The sequence below is a fragment of the Loxodonta africana genome, chromosome 1 (assembly GCF_030014295.1).
Source record: "Loxodonta africana isolate mLoxAfr1 chromosome 1, mLoxAfr1.hap2, whole genome shotgun sequence".
Taxonomy (NCBI): domain Eukaryota; kingdom Metazoa; phylum Chordata; class Mammalia; order Proboscidea; family Elephantidae; genus Loxodonta; species Loxodonta africana.
The window spans coordinates 197,718,967-197,746,590 of NC_087342.1; the positions used below are offsets into that span (position 1 = coordinate 197,718,967).

The 27,624-nt window shown below is 38.4% G+C and overlaps 1 protein-coding gene across 14 annotated transcripts in view; it reads right to left on the reverse strand.

Moving 5' to 3' along the window:
- Nucleotides 1-2,351: 2,351 nt before the first annotated feature.
- Nucleotides 2,352-27,624, reverse strand: part of EPB41L2 (erythrocyte membrane protein band 4.1 like 2) — a 266,903-nt gene continuing 241,630 nt past the window's right edge. For all 14 annotated transcript variants that reach the window (XM_064290827.1, XM_064290860.1, XM_064290856.1 and 11 more), the window contains 4 exons: nt 25,809-25,907; nt 23,975-24,055; nt 20,061-20,172; nt 2,352-3,607 (listed from right to left, as the gene is read on the reverse strand). In XM_064290827.1, coding sequence (XP_064146897.1) covers nt 20,065-20,172; nt 23,975-24,055; nt 25,809-25,907 — 288 coding nt within the window. In that variant the 3' untranslated portion in view covers nt 2,352-3,607; nt 20,061-20,064. The remainder of the gene's footprint in view (nt 3,608-20,060; nt 20,173-23,974; nt 24,056-25,808; nt 25,908-27,624) is intronic.

Here is a 27,624-nt window from a genome sequence, read left to right on the forward strand (position 1 = left end):
GGATCTCCCACCAATTTGGCGTTGGTGTGGATTAACTAAGGCACAGTGCTGTTGTTACTCATGATAATTACTATTTCTTAAAGGACATTATTGTGCTAGGAGCTGTACTAGGCACTTCATACATTTTATGATTTCTCCTAAGTACCAGGACATTCCCATGTTGGGGTGTATTACTACCCTCACTGTATAGATGTTTAAGTGCCTTCCTTGAGGTCACATGCCCCAGTTCCTCATAGTAGGGAATTCAAATGCCCATTTGTTAGATTCTGAAGCCAGTGCTTTTAACTCTGTGGTCAAGGGCCAGGAGTTTGACACTCTGAATTGCCCAGCTGGCCGTGTTCTCTGCTAGAGCCGACGCCCCACTGTGGCCTCATCCCAGCAAATGTGATGAGCAGGTGTGTGCAAGGATTAGTACAAGTCCAGGTAGGCTTCTGTAAGAAGAATCAAAGGTATGTTCCCTAGTGTGTTTCTGTGTTGACATGTACATGCCCTGAGTACACACTGTTCTCTAACACAAGAAAGGCTCCGGCGTAAACTTACCAGAGCAACCTACTATGAAGGAAGCACTTTTCTCCCCTTTAATTATGAAGCCTTTGCAGTATTTTTAACCTCTTATGGAAAACTTTTGCAGAATGATATAATGAACCCCCATATGCCATTACCTGGCTTCAGCAACTACCAACTCACGGTCAATCTCATTTCATCTAAACCACCACAGGCCTCCCCCACTCCCCATATTATTTTAAAGCAATTCTCAGACATACCATTCTTTTCTGTCACTAAGGAAAATAATACTTAATGAAGTCCATGTTGGGCTGGAGCTATGGCTATAGTTTGCTTCACTGCCAGAGTCCACAAACTATGCTCTTTGCAATGAAACTTGCTGTTATATCATAAAAGAAAACAGAAGCTACTTATGATAGTGAAATATCAAAGATCTACCAACTGTATACACTTTGAAAATATTTTTAGCTTGGTGTGGCCTGTGGAAAATGCATTGCTCTGATTCCTGTGTTCCACAAGGGACTAATGAGTTATGTGAATAATATATGTAAAAGCCCTATGCAACTAACAACGATTATTGCTTAAACACAAACACCCCCAAATTATATTGCTTTTGACATAAGATAAACAATTGGCACCTGGAAGCCTCAATGAAGTAACCCCTGTGGATCTACTTGCCTGTTTATCATTTAGAGTTTTGAAAGCTCAGTTTATAGGGGAAGACTAACATCCTGAGGAAGGTTTTGTAAGAAATACAAAATATTTTAAAAGACAGCTTCACTGCTGTGGGCACACGTGGCATTAGTTAGCAACATGTTTCCCAGTTATTCTCTGAGTACTAAATCCTCGTAGAGGCTCTAGGTACCTGCAGGACCCCCAGCCCTGTCCTCATTATCTCAGCTGAATAAAACTGAGCCCTGACTGAACTCTGAATTTCCTACTGCACAGAAAGATGTCGTGGACAAAACTTATTTTTCTATTACTGCAATTATCATTAAAGTATGGAAGGATATGATTCTCAAAAAGCCCTGGCAGGATCAACCATGCTTTAAATACAAGTTATCCATGCACTTTCTGATGAGAAATACACATAAACGGAGTTACATTTGGGTGCATAATATTGCTAAGGCCACGCTTGCTGAGATAGGCTCTCTCCAGAGGATTCTTTTTTTGTTGTAACAGTTACTGAAAAAGTGACAAAGGCCATTCACAAGGTGAGAGATAATTTAGTGGGAACAGATCTCAAAGAAGAGAGTTACGCAAATTGTACTGAACACACTCTAAATGACTAGGGAAAGAAATTCTACCTCACATTTTAAAAGGAATGTGCCCTGTTAGTCATTTGCTGTATAACCGTTTTAATATTTAAAAGAAAATTAAGCACATAATCTGACCTGCCTTGGAGAAAGCTTCACAAGGAACCATCCCCATTAGACATGGACTCAGCCCCTCAGCAGAGCCTGGTTTGCCTAATGCATGAAAGCATAGTAGATGGTAAAGTAGGACATGCAGCAGAGGGGCAGATTCAGATGGCACAGCTAAAAGATTTCCTGAAAACAAAACAAAAACACACAAAACAAGCAAAATATCCCTTGGAGAACTTGTAAAAGCTGGGCTGGGTTGTTTTACCAGATAGAAGGAATCCTGGCACTCTGAACATTACATTTAAAAACTTTCAACATTGTTTTAATGATTTCAAATTGGTGATACTGGTTGTATCATCAAATTATAAAACAGATCTAAATAAGATTTTTTAAATGTTACATTCCACAAAATATTAGGACTTCTGACTGAAAATACCATTTGAGTTCATTTCTTTAAATGTCTATAAAAACAGAAGCCACAAGTTTAGAGAATAAACAAACTTTATTTTATAACACTATTACAGAAAGCAAAATATCATTTAATACAACTTGAAGCTGCTATAAATCTAATCTGGCATCATAACTATACATATGGTCAAAAGCAAAGGAAAAAATGTTCAATACAGTTAATAAGTCCCTATCAGGTCTCTGGTGTCAGCTTTAAACAGTTTAGCTTTCTCATAACCAACAAAGATGACCACAGCCCCTGTTCCTCTCACCAGCATCCTCAAACCTGTGCGAATCATCAAACTATCTGAAAGAGATATACCTCCTCAATAATAAAAGGTAAGTTTTACATGTAGACAAGGAGGTTTAATACAAAGCAAGCATACTACACAAGTGTTCAAATAATGGAAGGTACTGAAATTTGGACATGTTAAGAAAGAAAGCACTAAGGTTTTAAGCTGCCTGAGTCTTTTAGTAGAAGGGGAGAAACAGTTTTCTCTTTTCCCTCCCTCCTGTTTCTGGAATGCTGCCGAAGAGCGTGTTTTCTGAGAAGCAATGGCACTGTGGTGCAAAAGGGTTTCCAGACACAGTGCATGGTCAGCAAACTTCTTCGTAATTCTCCAGTCTGGAGATTCTCTGACTTTCCACTGAAAGCAAAAAGTCACAGGACTGGAAAGTCAAGAGTGTTCAATATAAAAAATATCCCCAATGAAATTCTTGAACATTAGAAAATTTTCAAGATGTAAGAAAATGCTTTTAATCCATATTAATATTTTCTCATATAGTATATTTACTGCAGTCTGAAAACTCTGCAAATATTTACTGTAAGGATTCAATGCAAAGAATCTGGAAAAAAGAAAGCCACTATCTAAATTAGTTGTAGAGTTTCCTTTCCGCACAACAGCACCTGTTCAAGTGAACAGCACCTTACCAGCTTGGGCTGGCTTTGTTCACTATCATTTGATCAAGGTAAGTCGCACAAAGCAGGTAGTTGTACACAAAGTAAACAGGAAACAAAAACAAAACGCCCTAATTAAAAAAAAAAAAAAAAGAAGAACCAATGAATATTAAAAAAGTGGTTATAAAACAAAATAATATATTAAAATGCGAGGGAACAGTATAGACCGGAGCTGTTAGGTTAAGGTTTGGTGTTGGGATTTTAATCTTCGGGCTCCTGGTCATTGTTACCAGTTGTAGTATGAATTTGCTGGAGTAGTGGTGTGGTATTAAGACTTGGAATGGTCAAAATTCTTCAGGTTCTCAAAGTTGAATGTTGTTCAAGAAACGAATTTCTAGGAGGGAAAATAAGAGAGAAATAAGGTTTAAATATTACAAAAAGGGAGGTTTGAAAAATATGTAACATTCACCATATTTCAAATCAAGCAATCAACAGTTGCTAGCTGTCTAATTCTATAGTAAACAATGTTTACCAAGGACAAGGACAAGAGCCTGTTCAAACTCTGGAGGGCCTTACAATATCTACAGAATTGACTATTACACTAGAATCAACTGGAAAATTAGAGCACATTAAAAAATAGTTAACCTAAAGATAATCTGTATAGTTAAAAAAAAAAAAAATCATTGTCATAGAGTCTGACTCAAAGTGACCCATGTGTGCAGAGTGGAACTGCTCTACAGAGTTTTCAAAGCTGTGACCTTTCGGAAGGAGATCATTGGGCCTTCCTTCTGAGGAGTCTCTGGGCTGGAAAGGCAACCTGTCAGTTAGTAATCACTTAACTCTTTGTGCCACCCAGGGACTCCATTTGTATAGTAAGAATCTAAAAAACAGAGAAACTTAATGTAGGTCTTAAACTAGCTTCAGGAAGAAAGAAAACAAGCTGGATCTTGACTTTGCTGAAATGAACAGAAAGGGTGCTTCAGGTGGAAGGACAGAATGAGTAAGGCAATTTGGAAGTGAGAAAGTGTGTAACATTAAGATGGGTATAAAGATGTACGTGTACACGGGGAGGAGGTGGGAATGAATAGAAGGGCTAGGATAGTAAGACACCATCATTATTAAAGTATTGATACAATAAGTAATAGATGGTTAGGTAAAAAAATATTACATCCATTCTCTAATATTAGACTAAGAAGTACAAATTTGATCAATAGCCAAAAAAAGAATGAGTTCACAGAGAGAGCATTAAAACAAAAAGACCGTCAGTCTACTGCAATGGTCCAGAGCAGAGTGTGAAAGTCAGCAAGCCAGAAAGCTGAAGAGGAAGAAGATATGCCCAGAAAAGGAGGCTGGATTTGGTTCCCTCCTTTGGTTTTGAGGCAGGGTACCACAGGGCTGGATGTGGGTTTGAACACATCTCTGCAGCTTCAGTGCGATGAACAGGGAAAAGAGTGGACGCAGGCACACCAGTTAGGAGGTACATGGAGTGGCCCAGGCTGGATGAGGAAGATGAGAAATGTCATGTATCATAGTTAGATGGTGACGACCCAGATTGGAGTGGTTATAAGAAAATCAAGTGGAAGACAGGAATGTGAGAGGTACCACTGAAGTAGCAGAATCACAAAGCACAGTGAGCAAGAAGGAAATATCAGAGAAGACTGTAAGGTTTGGAGTCTGGGAGCTCAAGGAAAGAGGGAGAATGACAGGCTTCAGTGGGGCAAGGCATGAGGACTAGGGCCTAGATGGGAAGTCAGCATTAAGGGATAAGTGAAACCAACAGATGGAACTAAGTCACATGTGAGCATAAGTAAGAAGGCACTGAGACTAGCAGGAGCCTATGATCAAAGGTGGTAGGTAGGAGAGAGGACTAAAGAAGTTAACAGAGAGGTAGATAAAAACTAACGATAACGCATTGTCCCTGAGAGAGAAAAGGATTTTCAGACAGCAATTGTTTCATTTTCTATTTCAGCTTGGTTGGAAGTTTTGGCAAATGGTAGGTAATTACACAGGAAGTTGGAAAGTGGTAGTCAACTAGAATGCTTAGATATTTGCTTAGATAAAATGAAGTCTTGTTTTAACTCTTTCAAGAGTTCTGGCACATATTTGTTCCTGCTACATTTTCTACCCTTGGGAGGTTCATGTTCATGGAACATGGGACTAATAAAGTCAACCTGAAATTGGAACCGCATTTTTTCAATTATTATTACTAAAAAAACCATCAACAAATGATTCAGTATCCATTCCATTAGTGAAAATACATGGCATCACCAAAAAACTCCAAAAAAAAAAAAAAAACCCACCATTTAGATTTATCTCCAATATTATTATTATTATTATTATTTTTTTTTTATTATTATTATAGCCTCTAGATTATTCAAGACAGACTGATTAATCCAATTCACCACTTCCCACCCTGTTGTCTGCCTCAGGCTATTTCATTACTCACTAATACTTCTTTCTGCTTGATTCTAGGCAGGGAAAAGAATCAATGGAGAAAAGACAAAGTTGTCCTTTTCTAGGTTAGCAATTATGAAAAGAAATGTGGGGGCTTGAGGGGGGGAAATTGATAAACTACCTATTAAACTGGATTTGAGAGTTTTCTGTGACCTTCAGTCTTATCTATACTTGTTCTTTGAGAGCTGGCTGGTAGCTCTGTTTGCTTTGCTTAGCGAATATGGATCCTAGTACTGCTGCCACTTTTTTTAGCTTTCCCCTGACATTACCAGCGCCTGGAAACCTACAGAGACTCAGCAGTGCTTGAAGTGTGGTCTGCAGAACCAGAGGGATCACTAGACTCTTTCTGGGCGTGTGAAGTCATAACTATTTTCATAACAACACTAAGATATTATATGCCCTTTTTACTGAGTTGACAAATTAATTGATGGTACAAAAAAAAAAAAAAAAGGTGAATAAATCTGCTGACAGCAGAAGTCAAGGCAGTATCACCAAACTGCACCAGAAGTCATTGTATTCTTTACCACCAAATACTCGCAGTTAAAAAAAAAAAAAGCCAGTTTCTCTTAAGAATGTCCTTAATAAAACAGAAAAAGTTATTAATTCTATTACATCTTAATGCCTGCATACATGTTTTGTTTGTTTTTTTAAAACATTGTGTGGACTGAAATGAGAAGTAAACATAAAGCACTTCCACTGTGTGACTGTGTGATTCTTGAGTTGAATGAGCCACTTTTTCCCTGGCACACTTTATTTTACTTAAAATAACAACTAAGCGACAAACTATGTTATTCACATTTGGTTATTTGGCAGACATTTTCTTGAAAATAAAGTAGCCTGTCACATCAAGGAAAACAACTGACGGTATTTGTTGCAATGATAAAATTCAAGCTTTCAAGAGAAAATTAGATTTTTGGAAAATGTTTCAGCCACCATGAGATTGACAGCTTCCCTTCTGATAAGATCAGCAGTGTTATTAACAAATGTGATTTTTTGATATTGTATACTAAAATACTTCAGTATTTGAGAGATCTGCATAACTGGGTGAACCAATATTTTCCAAATGGCCTAAAACAATGTTATAAAATTATATGTCATTTAAAAAAAAAAAAAAAAACGAAAGCTGCTGCCGCTGAGTCAATTCCAACTCATGGCAATCTTACAGGACAGAGTAGAACTGCCCCACAGGGTTTCCAACGAGCAGCTGGTAGATTCAAACTGCCAACCTTTTGGTTAGCAGCTGTAGCTCTTAACCACTGCACCACCAGGGCTCTGTGATAAAATCAAGCATAGATAAAAGTTCCGTTCAAAGTGCAAGATTGAACGATGGATTTTACTGTAATAAACAGGAGAAGTTCACTGGTATGGTTTTGATTCTACTTTGTAACTAATCTTTCAGAAACTACTGTTTGTTGAGCTTGGGTGAAATATCAAAGAAAAATCCACAATTATATGAAAAGACTATTTAACTATTACTTTTTTTTTCTACCTACGTATCTCAGGTAAACTACATTTTCATCATGTTTTAATCAAACAACATATTCCAACAGATTGAATGCAGAGGCAGGTTTAAGAATCCATGTCTTCTATTAAGCCAGACTTTTAAAAATTTGCAAAAAACAATGTCACTCTTTGAATTTTTTGTTTGTTTCAGAAAATACAGGTACTGTGTGGAAAAGAATTAACATAGCAGGCCGGAGACTGCTGTCCTTAGAAAGGTTTGCTTGCAAGGCTGGCTCTTGGCTTGTGTCTGGGAACTGTTGAGGAGGCTTTCTACCATTTCCTGATCCGAGTGGCTCACTGTGCCCAAACTGTTTGTCCAAACAATACAGTTTATGCTGATCACCTACTTTCCTTCTGTGAGTTTGGAATATCGGTGCTTGTCAGATGAAGGGTGCCTATGGGGCCAGTTGCCAATAAAAATGCTGGGCACTGAGTCTTTAATAGGCTTCCTTGACAGACAATGTTTTACATGTGTTGTCAATTCACTGCAGTGGAATGAAGTAAATCCTGTGTGACTCCACGGTGAGAGAACTCTTGGAAGCTTAAGCCTGGCTTTCTCTGGATTTTGCCCCAAGTGCCTTTTGTCTTTGCTGGTTCTGCTTTGTATCCTCCTTTCACTATGATAAATCTTAGCCATGAGTACAATTATATGTGAGTCCTGTAAGCCTTCCTGGTGAATTATCAAACCTAAGTGTGGTCCTGGGGGTCCCGGCATTTACTTTTCAACAAAAAATGTTAATTTATGTTAATATGCAATGAGTTTATGGTTGTCTTTTTAACTTAATATTTTCTGAACTCCTCAGTTTTGATTTATAATAGCCTAATTTTGATAGATTAAATTCATGTGTAAACAAAGGCTCTTTGGGGTCTTCAATAATTTTTAAGAGTGGAAAGGGGTCCTGAAACCATTAAGTTTGACAACTATACAGACTCTGCTCTTCCTAACCTGTTGCTGTTTCCTTCTCCCACAGATATTTATATGCTATCTGAAGAATACAGGAAGAAAATTAAATCTTTCTTTCCTTTCATTCACAAGAAGCTCAGTAACTATCCTACAAATAATTCAGCAGAACGGATTTGCTTTGCCTGGTTTGCCTGAACATCAACGCTGTTCTGGTATCACTACGGTATTTTCTCATGAGGTTCTTGATTCGCATGTGGGCTCTCTGAAGTCCACGTCTCTGTGCCTTTTAGGACTAGCTTGTCCCTCCCTGAGCCCTGTCTCTACTGAATGACAACTACGTTATACTCAGTAACATATAATTAACACAATTTCAGTTCCAAGACAAAAATTCAGTTTCAAGTTTGCTAGAAACACAAATCAATTAAAGTGTTTTTGCTTTCAAGAGAGACAATTTTGAGATCTTTTCCCCAAATCTGTTAAAAAAAAAAAAAAAAAAACAACCAAAAGGCATGTCTTTGCCTTTCACAAGCCTGCAGCTGTCTCACTCTCATACTGTTCAGAAACAGTACCTACCTTCCCTTTTACCTTATATTTGGTCAAAACTTCTCTTTTTGCTTTGAATTATACTCTCTCACTTTTGAGGAAAGCACAAACAACTAGTGATCTCATTTATTCAATTAGGTGGTTTTTCTTGAAAGCTAATATACCCACTCCTCACTTATTGACATGGTTAGGTTCCAAAGAACAAGTCATTACATAAAAATCAGCATTATGCAAAAATAGAGGATGACCACATCAGATCACAAAATGAAGGATAACTATACCATTACATGACTGCTAAATTACATCATTATATAACTGCGAAACCACTGAGAATCATGGCCCAGCCAAGTAAACACATAACCTTAACCATCACAGTCAGAGTTCTCTCGTCTCACACCTTGGCGCCTGTTACTGTCAGACATACGTTGTTAATGCGCAAAATAGTCGGATAGTAGTTTTACTATTGTAAACGTGAAATGTCGGATAATGAGACAGTTGATAAACAAGGTGCAGGTGTAGTAATTTTTATGTTAGAATCTTTACGCTTGATACACGCTAGCAAAGAATTTCTGCCATACAGCAATTCAGAATTTCCTTTCAAAAGAAAACATAAACTCAACCTTAAAGAGCAGGTTACAAGCAACTGGGTGAGCGAAATTTGAAAATCCTATCTTTTGCTCCCATAAAAATTCACTTTTCTTTTTGCACCTATATATTTTATGGTGTGTAGGAAAGGTAGCATTAATGCTTCCTTCTGCATCATTTTAAAACAACTTTACTGATTTTATAAACTATGGTTTTACTTGTTCATTTAGGTTTGTATCAAAGCTGCAATCTGAAAAGACAGTTTGTCCAAAATAAATTTTTGTAAAGTGAATTACGTTTCAGCTTCATTGGTGGAAATTTGTTATTTGAAGGATTCCCATGATCAATCTTTCTGCAAAGCAGTATGTCCTGTAATTTCATGTATAAGGTGTGCAAACCTTATTTATATGTGTCCTTTTTTTTTTTTTTTACTATAGGACAGCACTGAAAACACTGTTCCGCATTCAGATCCTCTACACAGATGACCTATAGGGCACAGTTCAAACTAAGATGCTTGCAGGGAATGTAAGACTCTTTCTGATTTGGCTTCGACAAATCTTTCTGAGTCTGCTGCTCTCCGATTTGGCTTTGACAAATCTTTCTGAGTCTGCTGCAAACTTGACACACAACTACAACGTAGCATCAGCAATTCCTGATACCCGTCCTCTTGTTTTCCTACATGTTCTCTCTTCTCTGCTTCATCTCCCGATGTCAAAATCCTCCCCAGTGCCCTGCACAGAGGAGCTTACCTACTGCCTTTTGGGGAACATTTTCCCTGATCTACGAGTCAGAAAGTTTCTCCTCCCATCAATTTTCACAGCCCTTCACCTAGGTTTCTCTTAAGACATACCATATTTTACTCTATATGTTATTTGTACACATGTTGCTATGCCTTCATCTCTCTCACAACAATTACAGTAGTCCCTTGAACATGGCAGCCTCACGATGTATATCAATAAGTGAAAATAACGAGGACTAATTTACACGGCAAGGCTGAGGAACATGGGCTTGGGAGGCAAAAAAGAAGTAGAATTGCACTGTCTCTAGGAAGAAAATGGAGCCCTGATGGCATAGTGGTTAAAGAGCTCAGCTGCTAACCAAAAGGTGAACAACTCAAATCCACCAGCCACTCCTTGGAAGCCATTTATGAGGCAGTTCTACTCTGTCCTGTAGCATCATTATGAGTTGGAATTGACTCAGTACTTTCATTGGCCAGTTTTCTTGCTTAAGTGAAAAAACATCGGGTTCATAACTTCTGTTCTTTTTTGTTGAATGTATCTGTGATATCCCCAGAGGTCACTTCTTTAAATAATTGGCTTTTCTAAATCTCTGAAGATATGACAAAGATTTCTAAGGGTAGTGTTTGGTCCTAAAACTAGTAAGATCTTCTGGTTTATTCTGCTAGGTTCGTATCTTATGGAAACTCCATATGAAAGCATTTTACAAAATCTTAAAGCTTTTTAAAATAACAAATGGACAACAATAAGGTTACAGTCAACATATTCTATTCTAGTTAAGCCTCTGTGAATCTTTGGTTTATAAGATAGGTAGAGATGAAAAGACATTTTCTCTGTAGCCTCATATAAAAGTTGAGCTCAAAAAATACTCAGTAACAAAAGCATCAACCCTTTGAAAGACATCTTCGACCCACATATGAACCATTATTGTAAGTTTTTTGTTTTCTTAAATAGGAAGGTTAGTAGAAATCAATAGAATTCATCTCTAGATCCATCCCTTACTTATTAGCTGAGGGAACATGGAAAAAGTCTCTTTCACCCTTAAAGTCAAATAAGAACAGAATCTTAAAAAACAATACTCTTTAACCCTTTAACACATCCATACTTACAGACTTAAATTATATTAAGTTTCCCCCCACTTCACCATCCATAAGTCAGTTCTATCCAACAAAACGTACTGCAAGACACTAGTGTGAGCCACTTAATTAAAAAATTTCTAGAAACCACATTAAAAAAGTAAAAAGGAACATGTATTTTTAGCAAATTCTATTTAACCCAACATATCCAACATATCATTTCTACATGTACTCAAAAAGAAAATTATTGAGACAGTTTACTTTTTTTTCCTATGTCTTTGAAATCCAGCGTGTGTTTTATGCTTACGGCACATCTCAATTCAGACTAGCTACCTTTCCAGCGCTCAGTAGCGGCATGTGGCTACTGGCTATCATACTGGAAAGCACAGGTCTAGATTCCCACTTGCTCTAATGCTAACTAAAAATAGGGCCACCATGTGCTTGGAATGTAATCTCCATGAGGACAAGAGTACTTTAAAGACACACACAAACTTGTTAATCCATTGCCATATCCAAAATTCCTTCCTAATGCCACCCACATGGGCATATTTCAAAAATAATTTCTAGGATGTCTAACATTATAGAATTTCTTCAGACCCATTATTCTTAGGTTTATACATGGATCCTATTTTATGATCTGAATTTTCATTTCTGAGTATAGATGACCTATGACAATTTAATCTCTGGGATCCTAATCCCTCATTTAGAAGAGTGAGGAGAGAAAAGATGCTCTATACACTGCTGAGATTAAATATTCTTTTAATTTCCACACTCTTAATTAAGTTACTAGAGTAACAAAGTCATTAAACCTCACCACCGCCCAAGAGGTCAGGCGGGTAACATGTATGAGTGAGAGAGACGGCTATCAGGGACCTCAGACAGAGTGAAGAGATGACGGGACTGTGGTGGCATCTAGAGCTTCTCCCTACGCTAAGGGCGGCAGCTCATATTTAGCTACAGCATTGTGGCCATAAGGGAGTGTGCTCAATATTGTCAGGTCTTCTGATTTTTCTAGAATTGCTGGATATCTTCCAATTTTAGGCATTAATGATTAATTCAAATTCTAAAAAATATTGTTTGGGTCAAAAAAAAAAAATGTTTAAACTCTATGGGCTGGATATAGCCTGCACCTCTCTGTGTACAAATAACTTCAAATTTAACAATCAGCATAAAGCCAATTTCTATGTGGCAGAGGTCAAACACATTCCAGATTTCCACATTTTCCAAGATGCTGTACAACTCCATCTCTGACATTGACCACTCTCCCTCCCCTCAGTACTCTTCCCCCCTACCCCGTTTTGGGTTCAGCAATTCACTGCAAGGACTCAAAGAACTCACAAATTGTATTTATAGTTAAGTGGTTTATCAAGAAAGTAACAAGGTAAAATTGGGATCAGGATCAGAAAATATGTAAGCAAAGTTTCCCTTCTTCAGTGCAGGATAGCTATCTCAGCCATGCAGGCTTCCTCTTGGCCCCCTTAGGACAGGCTCCTCTTAGCCCTGCTGTCATCACTGAGTCTGCTGCTCAGCCCCTTCTGGGCCTCTTGCTGTCTTCAGCCCTTTTAAGAGGTTCTTTGTCTCCTCTCTCTCTGCTTCTTCTCTCTTCTTTCTTCCTTCTGCTTTTTGCTGCTTCTTTCTGTGTGAAAAACCTCTGTGGGGTTGGCTGTATATATATATATATATATAAAATAACTCAGTGTCAATTTCATGGCCCCTCCCAGTGGGGGCTACAAACTGACCAATTCATGTGCATAGCAGGTTACAGTGGCCTAATTTGGATAATTCAGTTACCTCATTTGCATGAGTATACTGACCAATTCCTACAAGGTGCATACCAAGCACAGGGTATTCTGCAGTCTAGGACAAAAAAAGTATCACAGGAACTTTTGTTTACAGTTTACGCAGGAAATGTAACGAATCCACTGGGGTAGAAAACCAGGGCAAAGGTAACTCCTCAGGGCTTAGGTGAAAAATCTCTCGAGCTGTTTTTCCAAAGAACCAAGACAAGAGGCCACATAAAGGAACTCATTTCACCACACTACAATTTGTCCATTTTGTCTTGTCCCTCCCTCCATTTGCCTTGCCCCTTTTTCAAATCCTTAATAATAATGAAAAACTGAGGAAAAATTTACAATATTTGTGACTAAAGAGTTAACACCTTTAAATCAATAAGAAAAAATACACACTTGAACATAAAAAAGGGCAAAAAACACAACATGGCAATTCAAAGAGACACAAATTGTGTTTGTGTGTGTTTCTGTGTGTGTATGTGTGTGTGTGGTCCAACCTCACCAGCAATTAAAGAAATGAAATAAAAAAATGTTCTTTCCTTATCAGATTGGGAAAGGCTTTTTCAAATGTCTTACAACATTTAGCGCCGGCAAGGTTTGTAAGGAAACAGGGGTGTTCTTAAACTATTAGTAGGAGTGTAACAACTGTGAATGTTAATTGTGGAAATTGAGGAACAACTGCGATGTCCATCAACAGGGATTAAGTAAACCATGATGCATCTATATAATGGTTGTTGAGAAATAAGGGAAATCTGTATATAATGGCAAGGAAAGACACCTACAATGTACTGTTAAATGGAGGAAAAAAGCAGGATATAAAATAGAATCAACAGTACCAGGCTACATAGAGAGGTGTGTGTGTATATACAAAGACACACACACAGACTATGATGATAGATTATCTGTCTCTGCAAGCAGAGGAAGTCTGGGTCACTTACATTTTCTACTTTCTCTCCCTTTTTTATAACCAGAAAAAACATTGAAGATAATTTCACTTGCAAAAACAATAGTCAATAAAGATTTTGTCCAAGAGCAAAGCCTGGGGGATCAGTGACTAAGTGGTGCTAATGTATACACAGTGGCAGTGGCATCCAGAGCCTCTTTTGTTGGGCAGTTCAAATATATTGTAACTGATTCATTGATAGCACCTGCCAGGTTTACAAATGTCAAATTAGTGCATTCCACAGCATTCCAGCGTGCAAGCTGGCTGCCCAGAAAACCCACTAAACCAAAACTATCTTCTCCTTGTGCACTGACCTTTCATTTCTATGTAGAAGTTTTCATTTTAGGTTTGATTAATCTATATGGAAAGCCAAGCTGTTAAAAGATGCTAATTTTAGGTATGAGGCTGGCACCAGGCAAACAGAATGAAATAAAAATGCAACTCATTTGATATGCCTGAAGAAATCCTGGCTCCTGAACTGGAAATAGTCATCTGGAAGTCAATAGGTTCGAGCTTCTTTTCAAAGCGAGGGTGCTGCTCATCAGGGCCCATGTGTAAATGAGTAGTGCCTGATGAACCGGGGCAACACAGTTCTTTGCTCCTGTCAAGTTAGTCAGATAAAAAATGATGCTAATTTCCTGTCTGACTTCAGAGTTCAGTTTTGAAACCATGAACATCACCCTGACTTTGAAATGCTGGTTAGAACACAATATTATCTTCTTTAAAACTAGTGTTAATGTCAGCATAATAGTACAGGAAAGCAATACCACTAACTTACAGTTATTTATTGGGGACATGAGGGGTGGGACTCACAGTATATCTAACAGGTCCAGAAATAATGGATTTAACAAACTTTTAGTAATCACAGCACTAGCTCTAGGGGCTCTGAAATACCTAATATTCTCTGCCTTCTCAGGTAAAGACAGGCAAAGCTGATAGAAAAGAAAAAGGCCCTAATAGTCAAAGGCCTTTTCAGATTCTTGAAAGCATTCTCTGTGAGAAACTGCTATTTCTGCAACCCGTTACTGGGCTCCATCCCTACTTCTTGACTGAAGCAACTCTGACAAAGACCTTCAGGCTAACTTTTATAGCATCAATTCATCAAACCAAATCAAAGGACACTTTCATTTGATTTATCTGACATATTTAACACTTGATTACTTTTTCCTTAAAGTTATCTTCTCTCAAAGCTTCTGTGATGACCTTTTCTCCCCGTTTTCTTCCTACCTCCTCATCTCCTGTGCTCCCCAGGCCATAACTCTCTGAACCTGCGCTGGGTAATATCAGTCAGGCAGAAGGCTCCATCAGTAGACGACACTTTCAGAGGACTCTCAGGTCTCCACCTTCTGCTCAGACACCTGTAGTGCTCTCAAAGCTCTTGACTGTTTCCTGGGCTTCCCCTTTTAGACATTTTACAGGCATCTCAAACTCAACATTATCTGGGGTTAGAAAATTTTAAAATTTCATTTGAGCCTTAAAAATAAAAAAAGTGGTTCACTCTATAAGTTACAAAGAGCTCTTACAAACACCCTTGGCAACAAACCCTTCTGTAAATTGTTATCATCCCCATTGTGAGGAACAGAATAACCTGCCCAAGGTCACACGACCAGAAAGTAACATATTTGAACCTGGGTAAATCAGCTACATAATGCTTTCTCTTAACATTCAGCCAACCGGGCAAATTTCCAGCTGGTCATGCCATGTGTGATGTACTGAAACTACGAACTGTATGTATATAAGATGGGGCCTTATAGATTCACTTCTGAGCCGCCTTCATACTTGCTACAGCAGCTGGTCTCCTACAGTAAGTACCATAGAACAAAAACATACCTTTGCTTTGAGACAGCCTAGCAGAGAGGACTGTCATGTTCCACATGACATGTAGAAAATGAAACTCATGTATTCAATGATTCAAAATACAGATACTACCCTGATACTCAGTCACCCAAGCCAGAAACCTGGGAGCTATCTGTGATTCTGCCCTGCTCCCCCACCTTCCCAACTCACTAACTTCTATATCCTTATGCAAACAGTCAACAAGTCACAAACATTTACCTCCTTAGCAGCTTACGTACAAAGAGAGTACCCACAGCTTTCAGGATAAAATTCAGCCTCTTTACCTTGGCTTACATGACTCTTTACGACCTGGCCTCTGACTTCCTCCTCCCCTCATGTCCCATCACTCCCCTACAAGTATCCTGTAATCCTGTGACACTTGATTTTGTGCTGGACCTAACATGTCATAGGTTCATGGCTCCTGTAATACCCTCCACTCCTTCTTTCATTGAGCTAACTCCTGCTCACCCTGAAGCTCAAGTGGAAGGTCATCTCTGATGTCCCATCCTGAACCAAAACAGGTTCAAAACTCACTACGAAACTTGAAACTCTATTCTGTTGCCACTGATTTCTTGTCTGTGGGTACAGACCTTGTTTTGATTTGAAATCTCCATGGTAAAACAGTAGCTAGTACACAGTGGGTGCCCAATACATATTTGTGTAATTAATAAGTGAATGAGTAAAATGAATGACTGCATGAGAGGCTGCTCCTGTCCTTTCATCCTTTGGCTGCCCTACTGCTTTCAGCTGAAAGGAGGTTTTGTGCACTTTTTCTCTCGACATCAATGATGACTTTAGGAGTCAGGGAGGCTCGTTTGAAGTCTGGGTTCAGAGAGCTCATGGTGCCAACTGAAACAGTGTCAGGAACTCCCTCTCCTGTGTGTGGCTCCTTGTTTCTGAGGCCACACAGACCACACCACTGAGCCTGGAATCCTCCCTCCTGATCAGATTGTTCAGGAACACCAGTCCAGTAGTGACAAGGTCAGCAACATTTTGTGTTCAAAAAAAAATTTTTTTCTTTTTTTTAAATATGCATTTAGGATACATTGGGAGGGAGGAGCAGTCCTTGAAATAGCATTAAAAATTTTTTTTTTAGTGACATACACATCTCATGTTTGTATGTTTTCTTTTTAATACAATTTTTGTATTCAGTTCCTTTTTGCCTCATAGCTGGCCAATACCCAGAGCTGGGAAAGGCAGACTAGTAAGGGTCAGTCCCCTGCAGGTTCTTCTTTGACCATCTATCCGTTTGCTCTCCTTTCCCCCGACACTCAATGCTTGATCAAAAGCTCAGAGCCATGCCAAAAGATGAGGTCAGGTAGGAGGAGAGCTTTCCACATCTGAAAAAGGAAGACAGGGCAGATACATCTCAAAGAGTTATTTATCCTCTTTTCTGACCTTCAGCGTCTGCCCTGGTAATGCTCTTTGCCTGGCCTACCTGCTGCCTGTGAGGTGCCGGTAGGGCAGCCAGAGGGTAGCTGGAGCAGTACAAACACATTCTTCCCAGCTCTAACAGTCTGACCAGCAAAGGGAATTTTTAAAGACAGAGCTGTAACCATTGGGGGTGGAGATGCTGAAATGACTCTGACACAGAATGGTGACTCCTATTCGTCCTTCAGATTTCAACTCAAACATTCTTTCTCAGGTAATAGGTTAAGTTTGTAATAAGTCATGTCTCCCATTTTATACTCTCATAGCATTTTATTTTCTTCAGAGTATTTACCAAATTTGTAATTAGATTGTGTTTGTTAATACCCACACCTGCTCCTCCCGGCCCCCAGAACAACCTCCCTGAGGAAGGCTACTGTTTAACCCAGTGTTTCCCCAATGCCCAGCTCCATCCTGCATATTTTGGCACTCACTAAGTAAATATTTTTTGAATGAATAAATGAATCTTTCCAAATCGATCCAGTTTGCTCACCTTATATCTGAGTTTATACTTTAATTTCCTGAATCTGTTCACCAAGGCTGCTCATAAAGGCTGGCCTCTAAGACAGGCAAACTTTAAAAGTTGTGTGTCTGTGTGTGTGTGAGTTGCAAAAAAAAAGAATACGAGGTGCCTGGAATAACTGATATGCCTAACTCATTTAAAAAATTAAAATGCTACAAATGAAGGGAGGGGTATTAGTAAACCTCACAGTAGCCACTGATTTTTGTCTTATATTCCTGATTAATAAGTAATTGATTCCTAGAGGAAAACTACCCAGTGTTATCAGCCTGCATTGTATAACACTCAATTTTCTTATTATTTTACAGTATCCTTAAATAATTCTTAAAATCCTTATGATATCCTTATAATAAATCCTATGAGTTGGGAAGGGTAGACTGTTTCATCTACACTGACTCGCCCAATGTCACATAGCTTTTAGCTGGCAAGGTTAAAGCAGTACTTGGTCTTCTGACTCTCAGCTAAGAAGGCCCTCAGCCTTCCATATATAAAGCCATTAAGGAAATACATGTCAAAAATCAGCAAGATCAATGTTTAACACATTTATTCAGGCAACTGGGTTTTTTGCTAGCGCAAAACTTTTAAATGATTTCTGTCTTCAGGCCTTTTGTATACCCTGTGTTGAAAACAGTATCTAAAATATAAAGAGTAACATTCCTAGATATAAGATCAATATAGGAAATCAATCGCATCTCTCTATACCAGCAACAGCTAGAAAATTCTTTTTTTATGACTTCAAATACTCGTATTTATTTCTAAATGTCAGAGGTCTCAGTCAGACTTGAAAACACTTATAAATAAGTTCTTGGCAACCTCCAAGTTATTCTTTGTGACCTTGATATCCCTGTGGCCATAGTCTCGGGATCAGAAGGACATATAAAAACAACCACCTTTAGAAAATTCAATTAAAAAATCACTTAAATAGCAACAAAAAAATAAGATATAAATGTAATCACACACACAAAAAAACCAAACCCACTTCCACAGAGTTGATTCTGACTCATAGTGACCCTATAGGACAGAGTAGAACTGCCCTACAGAGTCTCCAAGGAGCACCTGGTGGATTCGAACTGCTGATCTTTTGGTTAGCAGCTGTAGCTCTTAACCACTACCCCACCAGGTTTTCCTATAAATGTAATAACCCCAATAAATGATTTATAAGACCTCTTTTGGGGAAAAATTATGTAACTTTATTGAAAGACATTAAAGAAAACCTACATAAATGGAGAGAGACATTTATATTTATGGATAAGAAGATGTAAAAGCTTATGGATATAAACCTGAGCTACAGAGTGAATACAATTCCAATTAAAATCCCACAAGGTTTATCCTAGAACTTAAAAATCTTACTCTGAAATTTATATGAAACAGAAAGAGTCAAGAATAACCAAGACACTCCAGGAGAAAAAGAACACGATTGGGGCAGGAGTGGGGGGAAAGTCCTATCAGATATCAAGACCCATTATAAACCTATAGCGATTAAGACAGTACAGCATTGGAGCAGAGATAGACACATGGGCCAATCGAAATAGGGTGACCAGAAACATATCCACACATAAAAGTAATGTGATAAACAACACTGCAGATTAGAGAGGGGACGGTTGGATTCTTCCATAAAATAATGCTGGAACGGTAACTGACATGGGAAACAAATGGATCACTGTTTCACATCATACAACCACAGCAATTTCAGATGGATATATGAAATAAAAGATTCATAGGAAATGTTAAAATTTCTAGATGGGAAATATCTTTAACATCTCATGGTATAGAAAGAGCACAAGACATCAAAGAACAGGTTGGTAAATTCAACAATATTAGTAAATCAATTCAATCAATTTAATAAACCAAATCATATGGAGAGAAGAAAAAGACAAACCACAAATCTTAAGATTTTGGGACACATAAAAATGACAAATAATTAGTAACCAGAATATTTCAAGACTCAATAAGAACAAACAAAGGAATGAACAAACAAAAGCAGACAAGACAGCTGAACAAATATTTCTCAGAAATGTTTAGTTTTAGGAGAAAACACAAATGGCCAATAACCATATGAAAACATTAAATCTCATTATTAATCATGGGAATGTAAATTACAATCACAGTTTGTATCATTTCATATCCACCAAACTGGCAAAAATTAAAGTTGTAAAAGAGAATGTGAAATGGCAGGAACCTTCATTCACCGAGGATGGAGGACCACTTGGCATTGCGGTGCAAGGTGGAAGATGCATGTCCTGGAGACCCAGCCATTCCTGGGTCGATGGACAGATTATTTAAAAACAGAAAAAGTAATCTTCGTGTATGTGCTATGTGATAAACCTGCTTTTCAAAAACCTAATAGATACCTGTGAACATTCACTTGTTTCATGAAGAATTCTTTAGCACAGTGTTTGCTGGCTATTTGGTTATCACACGGGGGCAGCGTAATGCATAACCAATACCCTAGTGCAGCACACCCCTCTGCCCGTTCAGCGGTGCAGAACAGCCAGAGCAAAGACCAAGGAAAGTGCGGGCTCTCTTACCTTACTAGTCTTCCCCTTCCTCCGCCAGCTCTGTTTCTTTGTGCACCACCACTCTCGTGACAGACATGTCAGGGTGCTGTTCTCTGGCTTCCTTGATCGCCTGGGCCAATGCCTACCAGGGTCAGGAGAGAAAGCAGCTGTGAGCTGAGGAAGAGGCTCCACCTCAGGATGGCAGAACAGGTGCATACTGATAAACTGAGATTTAACCGTCAGCCACGACAGGTTCATTTCATTATTGAGGAAGCAGGAAGAATGTTTTGAAACGGGCTCATTGTTCATTTTAGAGAATGCTTCTCACTCTTTCAAATTTCCCATTTCTCTGGTACAGTTTCAAATAACGATACACGCAGAAGAAACACGCTGGCTTGGAATCCCAGTCTTGCCACTGTGAGATTTGGAGAAAACAGTTATTGCCTGAGCCTTAGTATTCTCACCTGTAACCTGAGACGAATGCTAAGGTTGTAAAGATCATTTTAAGGTTTGCTGTGAGGACTCAAGTAATGATGTAAAGCATCACGCATAGTGCCTGACCTATCACTCAAGTGATACTAGCTATTACTCAAGTACCGGATACCCCAAGGCACAGAACCAGGCATTGCTCATCTCTGCTATCTGAGGTTCTCAGTAACTGCTTGAACTAAAATGTTTGTTGAACTAAAATGTTGCAGGAAAAGTGTCTGTAAACTTCTAGGACAGACAGCAAGTAAAATGGCAGCAGCGTCAATGACACGCTGTAAAGCTAAGGATCAGAGAAAGACTAATCTTTAGATAGTGAAGTACAGATCCCTAGTTTACAGCTGAAAAAAGTGAAGGCACCAAGGTTAATAGGTCTTTGTTATGGCCATCCAGCCAGTGAGTAGCAGGGTCAGGACAGGACCTGGGTCCTGACCAGGTGTGAGAAAGCAGACACAGAGTGTTGTGTATAAAGTGTTTTAGAAAAGTGGAAAGGAATAACATAAACAAAAGACCGGATTTTTCAGAGGAAAAGATATTTTTGTTAATCTGTTTTTTTTTTTTTTTAAAGAGGTCTTGGAGAGAAAGTAATAGGAAACAAAATACTAGAGAACAACACTGAAACTGAAAGTTTAGGAATTCTAAAGAAATTCTATTAGCATATAGAGCACCATATCTCATAAGAAGACCATGCATTTGAGAAAGGCAGCACAATTTTTTCTTCTGCTGTCATCTGCCTGAGGGGACAACTGTATTTCTTATTTGCATCACAGTTTCCATCTGCTAAAACTCTACTCAGCAAAACCCTAAACCTCATTCCACAGGAAAAAAAAAAAAAAGTAAAGCTACAAAAAGAGAAATCCTTTTCACACTAAACATTTTTAAACAAAAGCTTGGAAGAAACTTGAGAGTGCTTAAATTTCCACCAAGGAACAAACCCTGGTGACCCACCTGCATCAGGACCAAAGAAATATCAGACATACATCAGCTTTAAATCTGAGTCATAGCACAACTGTTTGTCAAGTGAGGAAAGTTAGAAGGCCACAGGGCAAGAGTGGAATGGGAATAAAGACAGGTATTGTCCATTATGGACAGTCAAAAGAGTTTTTCAGTGTATTGACAGGAGAAAAGGATGGGAATGGGGATGAGAGAAAGAGCACAGGACAAACGTGGTTCTAAATTTTCTTTCTGAAGTGTTCATAGGGATGAAGGAGGTGAACAATCAAAACTATTTACTACATGTTGGTTAAAACCAAACCAAATCCAATGCCGTCGAGATGATTCCACTCAAAGCGACCCTATACTCAGAGCAGAACTGCCCCATAGGGTTTCCCAGGGATGGCTGGTGGATTCGAACTGCTGACCTTTTGGTTAGCAGCTGCAGCTCTTAACCACTGCCCCACGAGGGCTCCAAATGTTGTTGTGTTGTTAGGTGCCATCGAATCGGTTCCGACTCATACTGGTCCTATGTACAGCAAAACAAAACACTGCCCAGTCCTGTGCCATCCTCACAATCATTATGCTTGAGCTCATTGTTACAGCCACTATATGGGCTCCAACTAGTGGGACCCAAATTGGAAAACGTCAAGGACAAGCTCTGTTACAGACAAATCATTAAATGCTAGTTACAGACAAATCATTAAATGCTATAAAGATCTGCCTACATTAAATTGGGGTGACTGTTAAACAGGAAACATAAATGATACCCAACGGAAGACAACACATGTAAAACATGCTTCAGTTAGCAGAAACTGCTGTGATCATATTCGAACCATTTGAAATCAGTTTCCCATAGTTCCTTCATTCCATAATTATCAGCACATGAAATTAAGTACTGTACAATGTGAATTTATTATGGCAACAATAAGGACTGTGAGAAAACTATATCATAACCCCAAATTGGTTAGTTGTTTTGTTAGAAAGAAATACGCACCAAAATAGCACCTGCAGGACAGATTACACTACTCCCCTGCTGTGAAGCTGAGTCATGACCAGCACAGGGTGAAAACCCTACAAAGCACATTTCTATAAAAGAACACCCCTTTAAATTGCCAATGCAAAAGAGATGGTTTTTTTCCTTTCTCATTCAGATAAAGGTTTCTTTGCACTATCAAGATTTCTTTTAAAGTAGGCAAGAAACTGAAAAAGGTGTCAGTGATACAAAGTCAGCACATGGCCAACATCAGTTAGTTGACACAAGTGATTCCCCTCATTTAAATAGCTGCATCAGGGGAACTCAAGACTGTTCCAGTGGATGCTAGAAGAACAGAATTCTCTATATAGGAAATTGGCAGCTTAGTTTTCACAAAAGTAATTCATTTTCCAGTGGTAACCAGGCAAATGTACTAGTCATCTACTAGGAAACTCTACCCCAAGTCAAAATGAAGGGTCAGAGCAACCCTTTAACGTCTAATAATTCTCAAGGAATTAAACAAACAAATATTATAAAATATGATAGAAAATAAAAGCATGTTTATAGAAGTTTAAAAAACCTAGAGATAATTTCTTTAGGCATGAAGAAAAATGCATTTCTCTCTGGTCACATACAGGGAGGCTTCATCAAACAAAAAACTTTCTTCACTCAAATTCTCTGAGCTCAGTATTATGTTCAAAGCTGGGTAATTATCATTTGTTCCTGCTGCCCAGCTGCAATGGTCAGTTGAACATTTCTTTTCCTTTTCTTCAAGCTGCTGTAAAAGGGAAATGGCTTGGTCTCCTTTAAAGCCAGTCAATTAAAATCACTCAGAAAGAAAAAGCAAAATTCTCATCATGACTTGGGACTGCAGTCTGAAATTAAGGCTGCCCTAAAGGTCTGGGTTTTTTTTTTTTTTTTAAAGGTCTCTAGCAGTCCACCCATTACCTACTTTAAACCAAGCATTCTGCCAAAGCTAGTATCTGAATAAAGGCAATGACTCTTAATTTTTTTTTCCCCCCTGAATAAATTACAATTTTTCTAAGAAACCTTAAATTTTCCCACCTAAGAGTTTGGGAAAAATGACTGGGGGTAGAGAGCCCAATTTTTTAATGTTATCAAAAACTACTTGAAAAGTTTCTAAAAGGTGGGATAAATCAAACTCAGTATCTTTTTCTATTTCTTTTTGGAAGGTAGTATCATTAAGCTGTCATTCAATTTTAAAAATTTGATGATTTGCCTTTTAAACCAGACTCACGTGAATACCTAATGGTTGCCAAGAATCCTCCAGATTATTTTGACCAAAATGTACATGTAAAGCCTGTGGGAAATAAACAGCAATCTAGGTTTTATGCTGATCATTGTTAAGAAGGCTGGGAGGGCAGGTAGTATCCAGACTGTCAAGTGTCTTCATAATGTGCTTAGGAGTTGGAGTTCACCTAAGAGATGCTGGGAAGAAGGGGTTTTACATAGGGATGTGACACGATGAGAAGTGCAAACTCAGAAAATAAACACGGTCACTTTCAACACTAGAACATAAGGTCTTTACCTGGTCATGATCAATATCTCCATCTCCTGTGATCACAATACGTTTCTCAATTCTTGTTTCAGATATTCCACCTTTTACAGTCTAAAGGTCATAAGAAAAAAACATCATCAAAGCATGCAAAATCAGAGAAAAGACAGTACACCCAGAACTGCCAATCACCATAAGGCAATACACACCGAATGGGAGAAGACTGATGGCCTATGACCTTCCTGTGCTTTATTTTCAGGCTCTCAAGAGAATTTTATTGTTAAAATGGTAGCCTTTAGGGTTGTTGAGAGCAATCCTAAAACTAACTTATCAAAATTCAGGTGAGATTAAGATGGTGGGACAGATAACACCAAATCCAAATAGTTCCACTAGAACATTCTGTCGCAATTTTCTGAATTTCTCCATGCCCAGCGGGCCGGTTTTGAAAAGGAGACAATTATCTGGCATTTGTGTAGTTCCAAGGAATTCTAACAATTATGTATCTGTTTTGGGTTTGGGAAATTGATGTTATGTTTTGACTGCTTGATTCTGGTCATATGAATTCATGTGGCGATTTTGTTCATTTGGTTTAGTGTAATGATAGGGAAGATGTATTAGGTTGATACTGAGCTTCTTGTTGAATGTTTGATTAAATCTTCTGCGTGTGGTTGTGACTGTGGACATGGGGCATAGCTAAATACAGGCTCTGTGTCCACGTGAAGAGATATGGGGAAGGAGCTTCCTTGGCGTCTTGTCTCCAGAGTTACTGGCTTGCTGCAAACTGATTTAGCCTGCGATACATTGCAATAGGCTGAAGAGATCATATGGATTATGACAGTCTAACTGGACAAAGTGCAGATATCACGCAAGCCTGAGAAAGCAAACATCTAACCTCTATAACTCTGGTAAATTTATACACGAAATCACAAGTTACAGCACTTTACTGCAAAAAACAAGGCTTATCACCAGCTTTAATAACTATAAAAAAAGTTAAATGAGTACTAAAACTACTTTGCACTTATGAGGCATTTTTTAATTTACAAAGTTTTTTCACTTGTTTCATTTTGCTTGGTTTTTTATTTAAACACAGCATGATGGAGTTCGGAATAAAGGATATACTTATGACTTTTACACACTAGCCAAATATGAACAGGAGGAGAAAAAGGAGATACTGGAAAGTAACGGTGGAATGAGAAATCTGATGACTTTAGCACACCATCACAATCACCTGGAGGGCTTCTGAAACCACTTCCAGGATTTCAGTAAGTCTAGGGTAGGGCTGCAGCACAATCTCATCTAACAAGCCCCCAAATGGTACTGATGCTGCTGGCCCAGGGACCAACCACACTTTGAAATCACTGGTATAAGGTATTAAACATTCAATGATCTGGAAAAATGCCCAAAATCAATATCCTAGTATCTTAAATAAGAGAAAATTTACATTATTTGAGAAACTTGCTGAAAATTGTGAAAAATGGGTCTTCGTTTAATTGCTTCGGTCAGAAGGGCTCATTCGTACTTAACGAATCTGTGCTTTGACTTTTACTGAACTCTATTTCTGTGGCCGTCTTCAGTATAGCTATTAATAACATGTTTTTACCCCCCTGTACTTTACAACTCATATGGATTGGAACTGACTCGACGGCACTGGGTTTGGTTTTTTTGGTACTTTACAAAATGGCAATTCGGTTTAAATATATTTGTCAGTGGAGCCTAATCTCTTGGGTACTTGAAATCAAGGCATTTTTACTCCACTGGCACTGTCTGCATATTGCTTTAAAGCGTGTACACGAACAAAGAAACAATTCAGAAAAGATCCTGTTTGCAAAGCACCATCACCTCCATAGGATTCCCTGGATTGCTTTACCTTGGTGATGTGTGTGGTTGTTGTTGTCGACACCGAATCAGATGTGATGGTTTGTGCGCTCACTAATGTGCCCGAATCATCACCAGCCCCGCCATCAACCTTTGGATAGTTGGGGGGAAAATACAAAGTAATGCTTAACTTCCATTATGCTGTCCAAGAAGACCCTTCCCCACTGCATAAGCATCTTTAAAAATCTGTGCCTTTGGCAGAAGATGCTATCTGCATATCCTATACATGTTTATGGTGATAATTTACAAGAGACTGGCTGAAAATTAGAACAAGGCAAAAGACTGGATGCACGTGCAGAAGCAAATCCTGTGGGTGGAGAGAAAAAAGGAAGAATGGAAGGGGAAGGTGAGTGGAAACTACAAGGGAGTCATCAGAGAATGTGACCTGAGGGCCCCTCTGCAGAAGCCAGAAAAAGAAACCAGAGAACCAGGCAGAGAAGTTTCCACAGTGACCAGAAGCACTGACTGCTTTTTGTAACTGGTTTTTAAGCACAGATGGGTAAAAACAGATAAACATTTTCTCAGATTACTAGGCAATAGGACCTGAATAGGATAGAATGAACTTGAGCGTTTTCGTTGTTTCCTTATCTCTAGCAGAATTTTTTTTAAACTACATTGCTGCTATAATAGTTTTCATGTTGGGATATACAGAATGTATACATGGGTATACATGAAGTCCCTAGGTGATGCAAAGAGTTAAACAGAACTACTAGCCAAAAGGTTGGCGGTTCAAACCCACCCAGAGGCATCTTGGAAGACAGGCTTGGCAATTTGCTTCCAAGAGGTCACAGCCTTGAAAATCCTATGGAGCAGTTTTAATCTGCACACATAGGGTCACACGTGAATCGGAATTAACCCAATGGCAACGAATAAGAACAACAAAGGTACATGTATTTCAGTATGTATACATGCACATCCTCTATACATATCATATGTAAATCCCATAAAAAAATTTTTTAAATTTAATCCCTTGCATATATCAAAATAGATATTTACTTGTTTGCTTTCGTGCTGGAAAAGGTGGAAAGTTCTAGAGACTACCAAGGGACATAAGATAACCTAACTCAGTTGATACTATTAATATCCAAACTTATTTGCCTCCTGTTTCCTGGTACTCACTGACACATGGAAATAACCTGAAAACCTTCTGACTAAAAGTTGAAAGCTCAAACTTGGCTCACACACCTGTATCTCATTATGAGGGCACTTACCACAACGTTGACACACCTGTACGTTCTCCCCTGATACTTGTTCGTAAGAATCTATTTGTGTTCTTGTGGGATCTATGCACTCATATGGACAACATACCCAAAATAATTTTAGAAATGTTTTATACATACACACATTAAACATTTCCAAAAAAAATATTTCAAAAAGGCAATAATCTGCCTTCCTCCATCACAGTACAATCCTACTATAGAATTCCTAACTTCTCAGTGGAGAAAATCATTATTGTACAAATTTTAAACAGTTCTATTTTAAAATAATAATTCCCCCTTTTTTGTTACCATTAAGGTTAGATATCTTAATGCTTATTTCAAATGTTTAGAATAAATATCTGAAGATCTGAACTCAAACTTACAAATCTAATAGTTTACATAAAGAATGACTATATAAATCTTGAGAAAATAATCCCATGAGAAAGAGAAGCACGTATGTGTGTATACCCACAAGTATGTGTAAGCTCATTAGGTCTGTCTTCATGGAGTTAGAAAGGGTTCGGGAAAAAGCTTATATATCCTACTGATTCACTAAGTATACCAGATCCAATAAACTTTGCAAGACAATCTGTTTCCCAAGTACACGTA